Source organism: Ranitomeya variabilis, chromosome 1 (genome assembly GCF_051348905.1).
Source record: "Ranitomeya variabilis isolate aRanVar5 chromosome 1, aRanVar5.hap1, whole genome shotgun sequence".
NCBI classification, from domain to species: Eukaryota; Metazoa; Chordata; class Amphibia; order Anura; family Dendrobatidae; genus Ranitomeya; species Ranitomeya variabilis.
Genome location: NC_135232.1, coordinates 296,274,805 through 296,291,964, shown reverse-complemented (window position 1 = coordinate 296,291,964; position 17,160 = coordinate 296,274,805). Strand labels below are relative to the sequence as shown.

Here is a 17,160-nt window from a genome sequence, read left to right as displayed (position 1 = left end):
CAAGGACTGGTTGGCCAGTCCGTGCATTGCGGTCTGATCTCGGTCCGATTTATACAGATGACTGAATGCACCCTAACAGCTGTAGGTGGAGCTGAGAAAATTCTAATACAACCAAACCTTTCCTCCATTCATTAAAAAAATATAAAAAAAATAAAAATAAGTACACATACAGTATGTGGTATCGCCACATTCATAAAAGTCTCATCTGTTAATTAACTGGTAAGCATTGAAAAGAAAACAATTCAATATGCAAAATTGTGGTTTGTTTGGTCTCAAAATGCTATCAAAATTTCACATCTATCCACAAATGGTATCAATAAAACCAACAGCTCCCTCTGCAAATAATTACCCCTCACACAGCTCCATCAACTGATTAATGAAAATATTATGGATCTCGGAAAATGATAACAAGAAAAAAAAAATTATGTGTGCAAATTTCCGAATTTGTTTTTACAAGTAAAATAAATTTTAAAAATTGCTCATGTTTGGCATCACCATAATCATAATGGCCTAGGCAATCATCATGTCAGGTCACTTTAAATACACAATGTACATGTTAAAAAAAATTCCAAAAAACAATTTTAAGATTTTTTTTCTACTTTTCCCGTACATTGTGTTGTAAAATCAATGGAGTAATTCAAAATTATTGATCATCCCACCAAAAACAAGCCCTCATATGTATATGTGGATGAGAAAATATAAGCATTATGGAACTTTGAAGAAAGGAATGAAAAACACAAAAATAGAACAAACAAAAGTTTGCCATGTTGGGAAGAGGTTAATGCAAATTGCCAATATAAAAACTGAAGCAGCAAATTTTGTGAAAGCCACATTTTTTGTCGGTTTTAAAATCTTTGAACTACAGTCCTGCACCACAGACTAACCAGTAAAGGCTAGGGTTTCTCTGGGACGTGCTCGACATAGTGGGTGACTCCATGTCAGTCTAAGATTGCCCTTTTGAGCTGATAGCTACAGACTTAAAGAGGGCCTATCACCTTCACACGTACTATTATAGTATATTATAGTAAGGAGACTGTATATATGAATAAATATGAAAAAATTACTTTTGGAAGAATAATAACTATAATTATATGAATTATGTTATAAGAGAATCAAACCACACCTTCAAGACACAGGAGCGCTGCTATCCGAACTCTGTTCTTCAGGGCACCAGCGTTGCTGGCAACCATCACACCAAGCACTCCTTGTGTGGACTACCTAAAGACAATCCCTAATATTGACTATGCTACCTACCTACTTGATACAGCTATTCTATGAGTAAGACATGAGACAGGTCGAAACATCTGAGTTATTATAGCTGCTTTATGCAAGATCACTTGCTTTGCTCCCATGAACTTTTGATCCTGTTATATGAACTATAAAAAAAATCTTCATCACTAACCTTAAGAGTGTGCAGTGAACCTTTGATTCTCTACCATCTTGGGATTAGCAACTCAGCCTGTTGTGTTGTGATGAGACAAGCCTCCAGATTCCAGGCCTGTTGCTAGGCAGTGCCTCTGGTCAGCAGCAGGGTAATAACCTGAAGAGCTAAATTATCTATAGAAACACAAAAAGTGTGTATAAAGGGGCTCTCTGTATTCATATACTGTGTGTTTGTAGAGCCTGCACAAAGGCCTGTAGAGTAAACACTGCAAGTATTATCTATATGAGCTTCCAAAAATTCATTCTCACACACACACACTCATACACATATACACACACACACACACACACACACACTCATACACATATACACACATACATACACAGGAAGACCCTGCACAATAGCACAGAGCCTCTCTCCGTGCTTACGGGGGGGGTGGCGGCTACAGTGGAGGGGGTCACAGGAGGCAAGGCTGTCGCTTCAGGAAGCCAGGGGCACGATGAGTGGGGCAATGCTGTGGGCCCTGGGCACTCAAAAGATGTTGATTATGGTGAGCAGAGTCCCCTTTCCCATTGTCCTATTGATTTCCCTGTGGTGGGCTTTTTGGAAATGGCCACCTGGGTCAGCGCATGTGCAGACTGAGATCTTGAGAGCCGAGATTTTGATTAACAAGATCTCAATCTGCGCATGAGAAGCCTCTGGCAGCCATTTTCCCAAAGCCCACCGCAGTCCACTCACCAGCGCCGACATCTTATGGGAGCCGAGGATCCGCAGCCCTGCACTGCCTGGACACCCTCTTCTCCCAGCTCGGGGCCTCCAGCATCACCCCACTCCTGCCACTGCCGGCCTCCTGAAGTAGCGACCATGCTTCCTGTAACCCAACTCCACTGCCACTACTCCCCCAGTAAGCTAATGTTAAAACGGACTATAGGACACACCCCTATTTTCAGATTACACCGCGCTTTACATACATTATTATCATTGTCCCCATTGGGGCTCACAATCTAGATTCCTGTCAATATGTCTTTGGTGTGTGGTAGGAAATTGGAGGAAACTCATGCAAAGAAGGGGAGAACATACAAACTCATTGCATATGTTGTCTTTCGTGGGATGTGAACCTAGGACCCCATAACTCGCATATTTGTGATATTCTTATGTTTGTGTTAATATATATAAGTTTCAGTATATGTGTCTGTATATAGAGAAAAACAAATAAATACACTCACACAAACATCTAAATTATTCCATACAACCTGTACCCAGGACCGAAACGTCGCCACATGGGCTATTAAAAAGCACTTTATCATTTTGGATTTGGTGTGCTGCCTCAACTTTTTTGGATAAGTATTTACTAGGACTGGTATGTACCTGTGAGGCTTCTGCACCCTACCTCTTAACTGTGCTGTTTTTTCTATTTTTTTTTATTGTGGTTTAGTCATATTAAAAGTTATATAAATGGGTTATCTCTTTCTCTCTATATGTGTAATTTGTCAAGCTACCATGCCCCCAGTCCGGTCCTCTACGCAGCTCCCTCCTGCTTCTCATTTTTCGTTTCTTCCATAACCTTGTCCTCTTCTTGTATCTTCGCTCTGCACTGGTGCTTCTAGCATCACTTTTGCCTCTTATGTGACAATACGCATCGCCTGAGTAGCAGACTACTAGGTCTTAGGTGAAGTACATTTGGATCTCGAGACCTACTCTGCGCTAGAATTTCCAGTCCAGAGGGAAGCTGCAGTAAGGGAACATTGCATGCAGTGAAGACAGAAAAGAGCTGATAGAGGGAGCTGAGCAGCAATGGTGGGAAAGGTATCAAGGTATTTTATTTTTTTTTATCCTACACTTATGATCTGGAAAGATGACAGAGCAAAATAATGAACATTCCATTCACAAAATTTCAAGTAAAACAAATTTCTTGGCTAAAGTTGAGCAAACTGCTGAACAAGAATTTCCACTACTCAGACAACCCTTTCTCAATTCTCCAACGTAAAATAAAAAACAGTCTGTGCTTACCACTGTTGCCATGCCATTGTTATGTCTCATGATCCCTGTAGCCTATTAGCATAGACTTCACTCTCACTTCGTTAGTACAAGAATGACATCTGGAATAAAAAGCTGCTTGCTGCTCTCTAACCTACTTTGAATGTCCACTTATTCTGAAGGAAATGAGAGTAAAATGGCTTCTGATTGGCTGCAGTGCTCATTTGATGTTTTTATAAGACCCAATGTCGCTTGAACAGTGAGGTGAGAAGGAGTTATCCAAGAGTCTGAAAGAATCACAGAGGGAATATCTATACCATGCCAGGTCTGAGCACTCATCAGTTTGACAAACATGACAGTAGGTAAGGCTAGATGTGCTACTGGTGCTGCGCTCGGCACCAAGTCTGAATACTTTCCATAAGGTTGGATTCACACATCTGTGTCTCATGTTCTGATATGGACTGGACTGCAATTCACGGGTCAGCCACGGGTCTCTTGACCCAAACTCGATATCGTCTTATATACCTGTAAGGCTGCGGCCGATCCATGCTTTGAGTTTGATACTCAGACAGTGGAACACAAATATATTATTCTCAGACCTTGGATGAGGGGGGTGGTTAAATGGGTTGTCCGGTCACCATCTGTGGAAATCTGACATCTAATGGGGCTAAGAAAAGAGTGAAGGACAGCATCCAATCCAGATGAAATATCAAAATTTCCTTTATTGTGTCAAATGCAACGTTTCAACCATAAAGGTCTTTTTCAAGCACCTTTATGGTTGAAACATTGTATTTGGCACAATAAAGGAAACTTTGATATTTCACCTGCATTGGATGCTGTCCTTCACTCTTTTCTTGGTATGTATTTTTTCCATCAGGTCCAGTGGAATTAGGACTTGCATCCACATGTCTGCTGTGCTGTCGGCTATCTTCTAATATATGTAATGGGGCTAATCTTCATGTGGCTGTCTGCTACACTTTCCATGAGGAAGCCTCTTTAAAAAAAGTCTGTGTATGACAATGTGGCTTTCACATTAAAAATAATAGGAGGCAGTTTGTGGTTGGATTTCACATGGATTTTGGTGGTGCATGCTTCTACAGCTCAAATTTTTGGTATAAACGTGAATGTATGTGTACAACAATAAACATATGCATTTATAGGTACACATTATACACATACTGCACATATACATTACACATACGGCAGATACACAATTATACAGTATAAACACAGCGCATATACAGTATAGACTATATATACAAACACACACAGTGCACATACAGTATCTATATACACACACACAGCTTACATACAGCATATATACACAGCACATATACAGTATATTTATATATAAAGTTGAATTGTATGAAAGTGTTTACTCCTTCCTGATTTCCTATTCTATTACATGTATGTCATACTTAAATGTTTCAGATCACCAAAAATTTTTAAATATTACACAAAGATAACACAAGTAAGCACAAAATGTAGTTTTTATATGAAGATTTTTATTATTAAGGAAAAAAAATACAAACCTACAGCCCTGTGTGAAACACTGATTCCCCCACACAAAACATAAATTAATTGTGGTTTATCATATCATTGGGAAGATGAGTTCAAATTCCCTAGCCACACCCAGGTCTGATTACTACACCTGTTCTCAATCTAGAAATCACTAAAATTGGACTTGCCTGACAAAGTGAAGTGGACCAAAAGATCATCAAAAGCTAGACATCATGCCGCAATCCAAAGAAATTCTGGAACAAATGAGAAACAAAATACTCAGGACCCCCAGGCTTCCCAGGAAATTTTAGATGGAAGGCCCTGACTAACCAATTGGACTTCACATCTCGAGCAGGGACCCAGGATCTCTCCTCTGGTATTGGAGGGAATAATAGACCCTCCAAGAATCCACAACCCTCAGAATTTCATACTCCAGGCCACTGTCTACTGAAACCACAGGAGGTGGGGATGAGGGAGACAATGCAGAATGGACGAACCCCTTTAATATGGATTTATGGAACACGATAGGGATGTGAAGGGATGGAAGAAGCTTTAATCTAAATGCCACAGACTTGACCACCACTAAAATCTCATATGGACACTTTGGATCCAATTTCGCTGACAACACTTTAAGTTTAATGTTCATAGATGACAAAAACACCTTATCCCCAATCTTAAAAACAGGACCCACTGAACATCTTCCATCATCATTTGGGCGAATCTGAGCAGTCCCAATATTCTTTTGAACCTCCCTCCAGACATCCTCAAGTTTCTGTGCGGTGACCTCCACCCCAGGGCATTTAGTCAAATAATCCTAGAAAATTCACCAAAATGAGGATGAAAACCATAATTACAGAAGAACAGTGAAATACCGGTAGATAGATTTACTTGACTGTTAAAAGCAAACTCAGCGAGAGGTAAAAACAAAGATCAGTCCTCATGCCGAGCTGCCACAAAGCACCTTAAAATGTGTTCCAAAGATTGACTTGTCCTCTCAGTCTGACCATTGGTTTAAGGATGGTATGCAGATAACAAAGGCAAGTCAATCCCAAGTTTTCTACAAAAAGCTCTCCAGAATTTAGAGACAAATTGTGCTAACCTATCAGACACAATGTTAAGAGGGATCCCATGCCATGCAGTCTTAGGGTACCGTCTCACAGTGGCACTTTGGTCGCTACAACGGTACGATCCATGACGTTCCAGCGATCTCCATACGATATCGCTGTGTCTGACACGCAGCAGCGATCAGGGACCCCGCTGAGAATCGTACGTCGTAGCAGATCGTTTGGAACTTTATTTCGTCGCTGGATCTCCCGCTGTCATCGCTGGATCGGTGTGTGTGACATCGATCCAGCGATGCGTTCGCTTGTAACCAGGGTAAACATCGGGTTACTAAGCGCAGGGCCGCACTTAGTAACCCGATGTTTACCCTGGTTACCATCGTAAATGTAAAAAACAAACAAACAGTACATACTTACATTCCGGTGTCCGTCAGGTCCCTCGCCGTCTGCTTCCCGCATTGACTGTGAGTGCCGGACGGAAAGCACAGCACAGCGGTGACGTCACCGCTGCGCTCTGCTTTTACTTTCCGGCCGGCACTCACAGTCAGTGCGGGAAGCAGACGGCGAGGGACCTGACGGACACCGGAATGTGAGTATGTACTGTTTTTTTTTTTTTACATTTACGATGGTCACCAGAGTAAACATCGGGTTACTAAGCGCGGCCCTGCGCTTAGTAACCCGATGTTTACCCTGGTTACCCGGGGACTTTGGCATCGTTGGTCGCTGGAGAGCTGTCTGTGTGACAGCTCCCCAGCGACCACACAACGACTTACCAACGATCACGGCCAGGTCGTATCGCTGGTCGTGATCGTTGGTAAATCGTTTAGTGTAACGGTACCCTTACAATATGAGAAATAAATAACCTGGAGAGTGTCTCTGCACTAAGTAATCCTGTCAAAGGAACAAAATAAGCTTGTTTGCTGAATCGGTCAACTATCACCCAGATAGCAGTTTTCCCATCAGATAGAAGCAAATCCGTAATGAAATAATGAACAAATTATTCAATGGTCTTTCTGAAATTGGCAATGGAGCCAATTTCCCAGCTGGATATGACCCTTCTGTAAACTTTCATTAACATATTCTTTCATGGCGGTCCGTTCAGGCCCTGATACTGTAAATTTTAAAGGCGAGCTTTAGGCAATTTGGCTCTAGGAATAAAATTAATAGCAAAATCATAGGGAAGGTGAGAGATAGTATCTCTGCCTCTTTTTCCGAGAACACATATCAGAAGTCCTTCAGGTACCCCGAAAGACCCTTCAGATTAGCGGAGCAACTCTGTCTCTTTTTTAGACATTACTTATAACAATTGGGGCTACATTTCACAATCTCCTTCTGATAGCAATCAATCAATAACAGGATTGTGAATCTGCAACAATGGAAACCCCAGTTCCAATATAGCAGGTAATTTATACAACACAAAATAGGAGATATTTTCAGAGTGTAGTGCTCCCACTTGGAGAGTCAAATCCACCGTTGCTATGTTGACCAAATTGTAAGTTATTCGTATCTTGTCAAGGGCAATGATTTGAATGGGTCTCTCTAAACCAGTGTTCCCCAACTCCGGTCCTCAAGAGCCACCAACAAGTAATGTTTTCGGGATTTCCTTAGCATTGCACAGGTGATTGAATGCTTGCCTATCCAGGTGATGCAATTATCACCTTTGCAATACTAAGGAAATCCTGAAAACATGACCTGTTTGTGGCTCTTGAGGACCGGAGTTGGGGAATACTGCTTTAAATTAACTGTCCCTAACCTTAAGTTAGCAGCAGACCCACAGTCATTGAATGCCAATGATAACACCTGGTTCTCAAAGGATAACATCGTATTTATCAGTACTTTATCAGTGGAAGAAAAAAGGTGCCTGGGAGTCTGGGTGACCTCCTCGGCCATCACCCAGACTCAGATGTTCACCGGACGGTTTGATAACATGAGGACCAGTTGGGCAGTTGTTAAGAAAATGTCCAGTGAGACCACAGTATAGACAGGGTCCGAGATCTTGTTTACTTGTTTCTCTCCACAACATGAAGACTGGCAACTCTAACCTCCAATGGCCATGGAGAACAAAGAACATCATGAAGGACCAGAGCATCCTTGAGGGTTTTGCAACAGCCTTTTTGGAACTGGCACCTGAAAACAACATTGTTCCATAGAACTTCGGTGGACCACTGCTGGAACTCAGTAGGCTAGTCCTCAGCTGTGTGGCCCCCTGTGCCAGGTTCATGATCTTTGCCTCAGCGACCTGGATTCTGTTAAGTTCATCATATATCAGACCTAAACTGTCACAATAGGCGTCAACAGAAAACCGTTCTGGGGCTTGAGGGGACAAAGAAAACACCCTGGTTTAAGTACCCCTTTGCAGTAGCGACATGATTATTCCTACCCACTGGAACTCCTCGCCTAACAAATGAGGGCGCTGGGTAAAAAATAACGTACAGTTCTCCCTGAATACCCTAAAATGGTATTCCTCTCCCATAAATGTATCAGGGAGGGATGTCACAACTGTACATCAGAGGGTAATGACATCACAGCCTTTCTCAGAAAATAATTGACTGTAATAAGAATAAATCAATAACCAATAATTAATAGTTAACACAGCCCCTGACAGCAGTGGAAGGCTATAGGGGTTTTTCATAAAATTATTTATTATTTACAGTTGACTTCACATTGATTTGGATAAACTGACAATTAATTTGGAAAGCAGAACTTCCCCAATACTTTTCTTTCTGGTTGTTTCTTTAAATGAGTTGTCTGAGAATTCTCACAGTGCTCAGTGTGCACAATGTGAGGATTCACAAGTCTGCAATCAAGTAGAGTGACTGAAGACTTGTATCTTAATCCCAGACAACCACTCTAAAGGGAATCTGTCACCTACTTTTTTGTATATCTGGTTTGGCCACCGCCATCAGGGGCTTATGTACAGCATTCTGTAATGCTGTAGATAAGCCCCCGATGTAACTTGAAAGATAAGAAAAACAAGTTAGATTATACTCACTTGGGGGGTGGTCCGGTGCAGTCCAGTCCGATGAGCATCGTTGTCCGGGTCCGGTGCCTCCCATCTTCATGCGATGACGTCCTCTTCCTTGCTCCTGTCGCCGCTCCTGCACATGCATACTTTTTGTGCCTTGTTGAAGGCAGAGCAAAGTACTGCAGTGTGCAGGTGCCGGGAAAGGTCCGAGAAGCCTAGCGCCTGCGCACTGCAGTACTTTGCTCTGGAAAGAAGAGGACGTCATCGCATGAAGATGGGAGGTGCCGGACCCGGACCGGGACGCCCATCGGACTAGACCGCACCGGACAACCCCCCAGGTGAGTATAATCTAACTTGTTTTTCTTATCTTTCAGGTGACATCGGGGGCTTTTCTACAGCATTACAGAATGCTGTAGATAAGCCCCTGATGGTGGTGGCCGCAGTTTGTATACGAAAAAGTAGGTGACAGATTCACTTTAATACTTGGCTTGACTAAACAGATAAAGTCTCAGTGATATTTTCATTTGATCTTGTTTAATTCACAATAAAACATCACCTTTTTCCTGCATTCAAACACATATGAGTAACAATGATACTCTGAATACATATTTAGTAATGTTTTCTTATAGCTGTAACTAGAATTGTATGGGTTTTTTAAGTAATGTTAATAACTGAGAAATAATATGATAATTTTTCTCTTTAGATAGGACATCGTGATTTTGATGTTGAAAAGCGACTCCGGAGAGATCTAAAGAGGACTCATGCCTTGCTGGCTGACCTGCAACTTCTTTTGGCCTCCATGGGAGACTCTGGACCACCCGTAGATCGTGGAGAACTTGAAAGAGTTCACTTACAGGTGAGCTTTTCAAAGTATCAAATTGACTAACTCAATACTCTTAAATGGATATTTTAATGCAGGTAAATTCCTTGCTACTTTATCTCAACCACATGTAAAACAAACTTAAGCCTGACATAGACATGGCATGATAAAAGTTATTACATCTGCAAGAATAGTTTGGTTCCATGGAGAAAAAAATGTTAAATAAGGTTACCAAACACTCATAGGATGGCAAAATACTCACAGCTAAACATAAAGAAAACAAAGTGAAACATAGTGAAAAGATGTAACCTAACTTAATTAAAGTCAAGTAAGTAATGATTTTCATTTAATAGTTTACTTTGTAATTTTATTCCTTGTGGGAAGCCACTATTTATAACTCTGAGGTTTATGACCTTTGGTAGTGTGGTCTTATTAATCAATTTGATTTCATCCAGTTGCCTGTCCATGGCTTATTTATGACACCTGGTTAAGGCTACGTTCACATTTGCGTTGTGCGCCGCAGCGTCGGCGCCGCAGCGCACAACGCAAACGAAAACGCGGCAAAACGCACGCTAAAACGCTGCGTTTTGCGCCGCATGCGTCGTTTTTGGCCGCAAGTTGGACGCAAAAAAAATGCAACTTGATGCGTTTCTTGCGTCCAACGCTTGCGGCCATGCGGCGCTAAACGCAGCACAACGCATGTCCATGCGCCCCCATGTTAAATATAGGGGCGCATGGCGCATGCGGCGCCGCTGCGGCGCCCGACGCTGCGGCGCTGACCGCAAATGTGAACGTAGCCTAATTCATTCCAGTTGCCTTGGACTTTATGCTCAAAGCCTAAACTTTTTAAACATTATAAAGTCATCTGTCATTAAACCTTAAACACAATGCTAATAGAAGTGTAGACAGTTTTCCTGCTTAATTTGCAGAAATTTCTACAACCATCATCGAGCCGATACTAATTACTGATTATCACAGTATTTTTTATGTTTCATATCACTTCCTTAATAGAGAAAAAGCATTTTTTTTGTTCAAAATGGCCATTAGGTTTAATATACTTAACATTGGGCACATAGACATTAGCAGCAATTGCAGACCCTATATGTTTGCATAGGATCCCTCTAAAGGTACCTTCACACTAAATGATATCGCTAGCGATCCGTGACGTTGCAGCGTCCTGGCTAGCGATATCGTTTAGTTTGACATGCAGCAGCGATCAGGATCCTGCTGTGATATCGCTGGTCGTTGGTTAAAGTTCAGAACTTTATTTGGTCGTCAGACCGGCGTGTATCGTCGTCGTATTTGACATCAAAAGCAACGATACCAGCGATGTTTTACACTGGTAACCAGGGTAAACATCGGGTTACTAAGCGCAGGGCCGCGCTTAGTAACCCGATGTTTACCCTGGTTACCAGTGTAAAATGTAAAAAAAAACAACTACATACTCACCTTCGCGTCCCCCGGCGTCCGCTTCCCACACTGACTGAGCGCCGTAAAGTGAAAGTGAAAGTACAGCACAGCGGTGACGTCACCGCTCTGCTGTTAGGGCCGGCGCTCAGTCAGTGCAGGAAGTGGACGCCGGGGGACGCGAATTTAAGTATGTACTGTTTGGTTTTTTTACATTTTACGCTGGTAACCAGGGTAAACATCGGGTTACTAAGCGCGGCCCTGCGTTTAGCAACCCGATGTTTACCCTGGTTACCCAGGGACCTCGGCATCGTTGGTCGCTGGAGAGCGGTCTGTGTGACAGCTCTCCAGCGATCAAACAGCGACGCTGCAGCGATCGGCAACGTTGTCGCTATCGCTGCAGCGTCGCTTAATGTGAAGGTACCTTAAGCTTCTAACCTGAGCTTCTAATTTGGTAATAGGTTGTTGTGAAGGGGGGGTGAACCACAATATCAATTATCCATATTATATATGGTGGACCCTGTGTTATCTGCCTTATATAAAGGTGTGTCCTGTCATTGTAATCCTGTGATGATAATGATACAACAGAAAAGAACAGTAAGTGTGAGTCTGGTGTAAAGCTTGTAAGCTAGTGTAAAAATTTCAGATTTTTTAAACTTTTTAAATGAAAATAAAAACTCTTTCAAAACTTTTGGTAAAATGTAACATATAAACCTGATTTACAATAGTTTTTTTCTGATGATGCATTCCCTTTAAAGTTATAGGACATTTCTAAATTCTTGAATTTTATGTGATTTATTTTACAAATATTTAACAACCGCTAGAGATATAATAAGTATAACACAGATATATAACAAATCCTAGGAAAGTATGTTTTAATATTGTTATTGCAATTTTTGCCATGTTTAAACATATAATTGGTATTTACTATGGTTTTGCCGTGAATCGCTTTTGCAACAGAAATGATATGTATATGTTCTGAATTGCCATGGGCCATGCAAAATTAGCTCTTATCTGATCTGCCAAAAGAGAGCGTCCAAGAGAATTGAAAAATGAATGTACCAATGGGCTTTTTGCCACGTCCTGTTGTGTTAACTGTAATAAATATGCTCAATCTGCTACAGCACAGCTTGCCTCACTCGTCATGGCATCCCATCCCACTTACAAACTGATCTGTGCTTCAGTGTTTAGATGGCATGTGTTCAGCTAAGGAGCTTACTATTGTGGCCACTGTAGGATTAAAACTGTCCATAATCCTTGCAACAGTTGGTTTTGTTCTGCTCTAAAAATAAACACCGTGCAAAATAAACCAGAATGGAAAGTGACCACGTAGGGAAAGCCAGCGAATTGTAACACAGCTGTCTCAGCAATTGGGTGCCAAAATTCTTCAACATACAATGGGAAATCCTGTATGGAAATAAAGCTTAACTATGAACATTTTGCCCGCTAATTCTCTTGTACTATCTCATGGCAAATCATAATATAAGACACATTTGCTTCTAAAATGAAAGTCAGTAAAATGTTATCAACACAAATCAATGAAATTTAAGACTTTATTGTAATTATATTAGGAAAAAAATGTGTTTTTTTTTACTGAGAAACATTAGCACTTCTGTCCATTGGCTATGTTTGGAATTGCAGCTTAGCCCCATTCTCAGCATGGACACAGCTCACAGACCACATGTCAGACGGAAGTGGCACTTTTTATGGAAAAAAGCAGACCCTAATTTCAGCTTTGGATGGGAGTGTAGCACTATCTCAGAAGTTTGCATCTATCAATTGAAAAGGCCTTGTAAGGTCTTCATCAAGTAATCGAGAAAGGGTTGACCTGATTCATCTGTTCTGCTAATTTCTCACATACTGAACTGCTGTGTCTATGGAGTGACTGTCCTTATGGACTACGTGTGTTTATCAGGCATCATACAAAATTAGAAATCAAAAGTTTATATAAAATTGCATTGACTTGAATTTTAATCAAAGCTCTAATAAAAATTGGAAAAATACAATATGACCCTCTAAAAAGGATGGGAGGTAGTTGTGCAAAATAACACTAAATTAAGTTTAGTAAAAAAACGAGGTTGTACTGTGTGAGATTTGTTTGAGTCCAGTATAAAGTATCTCAGAAAATTATTTTCTTCTCTATTAGATTTTTCTTTTTTAACTTAAAAAGGTTGTCTACTACTGTGACTCAGTTACTGTTTTTGTCCTAATGACTCTGTTTCTTGGTAGTATGATGTAATGTGGTGCACTCCAAATAGTCCAGAAAACAGGAAGGCCAGAGAAGCTATTGATAAGCTTTACTTGTTGCTCGAATACACAGGTAAATCCAGATAAACAATGGTTTTACAGAGATTCAATTGCAATGCAGCAATCAGGGTATGTGCACACGTCCGGATTTCTTGCAGAAATTTCCTGAAGAAAACTGGAAATTTTCTGCAAGAAATCCGCATTTTTTTTTTTGCTTTTTTTTTTCCGGTTTTCTCGCGGTTTTCTTAGCATTCTGCAAGCGTAATTAGCTTGCAGAATGCTAAAGTTTTCCAAGCGATCTGTAGCATCGCTTGGAAAACTGACTGACAGGTTGGTCACACTTGTCAAACATACTGTTTGACAAGTGTGACCAACTTTTTACTATAGATGCTGCTTATGCAGCATCTATAGTAAAAGATAGAATGTTTAAAAAAAATAAAAAAAATAAAAAAAATGCTTATACTCACCTGCAGACCTCAGCGGCGTCCGTTCCGTATAGATGGTGTGTGCGCGCAGGACCTTCCATGACGTCGGGGTCACGTGAGCGGTCACATGACCGGTCTCGACCAATCACAGGACAGTGACGTCATCGCAGGTCCTTCACCGCACACCAGCTACAGGAACCGAAGTGGCAGCATGCACCTGAGAGGCGGGAAGACATCGAAGGTGAGTATATCACTATTTTTTATTTTAATTCTTTTTTTTTTTACCACTTATATGGTGCCCAGTCCGTGGAGGAGAGTCTCCTCTCCTCCACCCTGGGTACCAACCGCACATAATCTGCTTACTTCCCGCATGGTGTGCACAGCCCCGTGCGGGAAGTAAGCAGATCAATGGACTCCTAGGTGTGCGGAATCCCCGGAATTCCGCATTTTTAATGAACATGTTGCTTTTTTTTCCGCAATGCGATTTTTTCGCGGAAAAAATCGCAACATTTGCACAAAAAATGCGGAATACACTGTAAATAATAGGAGGCATAGGTTAGTGTTTTTTTCGCGTTTTTATCACGTTTTTATAGCGAAAAAATGCGAAAAAAACGCGAAAAATCCTGAACGTGTGCACATGGCCTCACGGTTACTTTCCGATATAGGAATGTAGATATAACAATGGTGCAGTAATTCCTGAGTCTCAACTTCTGCTTTTATTCACAGTTCTTATCTCACAATTTTCTGGAGCCGAGGCTGTGGTTTATCTTTTACAGGAGTTCCTGGCTGGTCCCTTCCTGCTCCTTCATTTTTCTAGACAACTCACTGGTGCACACAAAATGTCTCCATCTCTAACACTGCTAAACCAGGACTTTGTCATGTGGTCTAACCATGGGACCATATGGCCATATATGAAAAGTAGGGCGCTTTGTAAACTCTTTACAACCTCCTGATATCAGAACATAATAAATATATCACTTTTTGCATCTATAAACCACTTTTATGTACTGACTTCTAAGGTGCATTATCTGCAAAGGGAAGTGTGAATATTGTGCAAACATAATAAGGTAGCTGCCAGCTCTGCTGCATCTTAAAGGCACATAAACAACAACTTTGGGGCATCACAAAAGCAATATATATACCATAGACCTTATTAATTGTATTTTTTTTTTAAAGGAGAACCTGAGTCATGATTTCACAAAAGTTCTAAAGATTATATTATTCCAAGAATATTATCAATAACAAACATATACAATATAAAATTGTATGTGAGAACAAGAGGTTTTGATCCCTTAGGTGAGAGAACAGTGGCCGGAAGCCTGGTCAGGATTACATGATAAGAATTTGCGAACCACCAATAAATCAGCATCATTGGGCATTCTTATGTGAGATTGTTCCATTTGTTACCTTATACCAAAATATAGCAGGAAAGCAATCTAGTGGAGACCCTGTGATGTAGAGTCTATTGTAGAGTGTAGAGTACGCATCTAGTGCATGCTATACATATGACATAATATTTAATAAGAGGTTAATTATCATTTGGTGAGGGATCCTGCCTGGACTGTGGCCACGTACCCCAAAGTGCGTTTCGTGTGGATGTCGCTTCCTCAGGGGGCATGAGGAAAACCTTATTCATTGTAGTTAGTTTACCTCCAAGATGCTTATAAAGTAGTGACCTACCTCTTTATTAGTGTGGCTCTTTCTGAAATGTGATTTTTTTTTTCTCCATTTTTTGTGTTAAAAAAATGTTCTCCACATTTTCTTAAACAAACACACATAATCCAGATCTGTCACCAGATTTCACAATACAATCTGCACACATCATTATTCAGATTACTTAGATTTGATGAGGCTGGTATACTTTGAAAACAAATATAAGAATAGCTGTGTAATCCTTTTATGAGCCCAGATAAAGAGTGAGAAAACTCATGAGTACAACTGTACAACTTCAATCTATCTTCACCCACCCATCCAGCCTGACAAACAGCCGCTGCTTGTAATGAGCAGTATGAGATTTCAGCAGCAGTAACGAAGGTCACTGAGGAGCTGTCACTTAGGGTACCGTCACACAGTGGCACTTTGGTCGCTACGACGGTACGATCCATGACGTTCCAGCGATATCCATACGATATCGCTGTGTCTGACACGCAGCAGCGATCAGGGACCCTGCTGAGAATCGTACGTCGTAGCAGATCGTTTGGAACTTTCTTTCGTCGCTGGATCTCCCGCTGTCATCGCTGGATCGTTGTGTGTGACAGCGATCCAGCGATGCGTTCGCTTGTAACCAGGGTAAACATCGGGTTACTAAGCGCAGGGCCGCGCTTAGTAACCCGATGTTTACCGTGGTTACCAGCGTAAAAGTAAAAAAAAACAAACAGTACATACTTACATTCCGGTGTCTGTCCCCCGGCGTTCTGCTTCTCTGCACTGTGAGCGCCGGCCGGAAAGCGAGCACAGCGGTGACGTCACCGCTGTGCTTTCCGGCTGGCACAGACACAGTGGAGAGAAGAAGAACGCTTAGTAACCCGATGTTTACCCTGGTTACCCGGGGACCTCGGCATCATTGGTCTGACTGTGTGACAGCTCTCCAGCGACCACACAACCACTTACCAACGATCACGGCCAGGTCGTATCGCTGGTCGTGATCGTTGGTAAATCGTTATGTGTGACGGTACCCTTAGACTAGGTGGGCGTAGATTGAGTTTACAGAGGACTTGTCTTGTCCAAAAATGCCATTTACCTGAAGATATAGGAATAATCTACAGGTACATAGCATTAATATCCCGTCTTGATGAATTAGTAAAAGAGTGGCAACAAGGAGAAAATTTTGTTATGTTCACCCAGTAGCTGCTCACTTCCAGTCATCGGAGTGGTGCAGGGAACTGCTACAATCACCACTCAAAATACTGTTAGTGGGACTGTAATTGCTCTGTGGCAATTTGATTCACAGCCTGAACCTCAGCTGGGGAGGTGTTACGGCCGTGCTCACAGCATAATGAGCAGTGAGTGTAACTGCTCCCTGCATCTCCCCGATAGCTGGAAGTGAGCGGCTGCTGGGAGTTCAACATCTCACTGTGGTTGCTGCTCAAGTATTTCAGCTAGGCATCATTTTAACCCCTTAATGACCGTCGATATGCCTTTTAACGGCGGCAGTTAAGGGTACTTAAACCACAGCGCCGCTTTTTAATGGCGCTGAGGTTTAAGGTTATAGCTCCCCCAGCGTCGGAATATCTCCAGGGTCTTGGCTACCGGAGGTAGCTGAGACCCCAGAGAACATGATACAAGTCGGTTTTTACTGACCCCAGTGTTGTGATTGCCGTTTTAACGGTATAACGGCTACCGCAAAAAAAGTGTGATTTTTCATTTAATTTCTC

At 41.7% G+C, this 17,160-nt stretch overlaps 1 protein-coding gene across 1 annotated transcript in view; it reads left to right on the top strand.

Moving 5' to 3' along the window:
• MYO18B (myosin XVIIIB) overlaps positions 1–17,160 on the top strand; it is a 1,084,067-nt gene that overhangs the window by 777,798 nt on the left and 289,109 nt on the right. Inside the window, exon 35 of the mRNA XM_077295498.1 lies at positions 9,591–9,743. Within this exon, the coding sequence (XP_077151613.1) occupies positions 9,591–9,743 (153 nt within the window). The remainder of the gene's footprint in view (positions 1–9,590; positions 9,744–17,160) is intronic.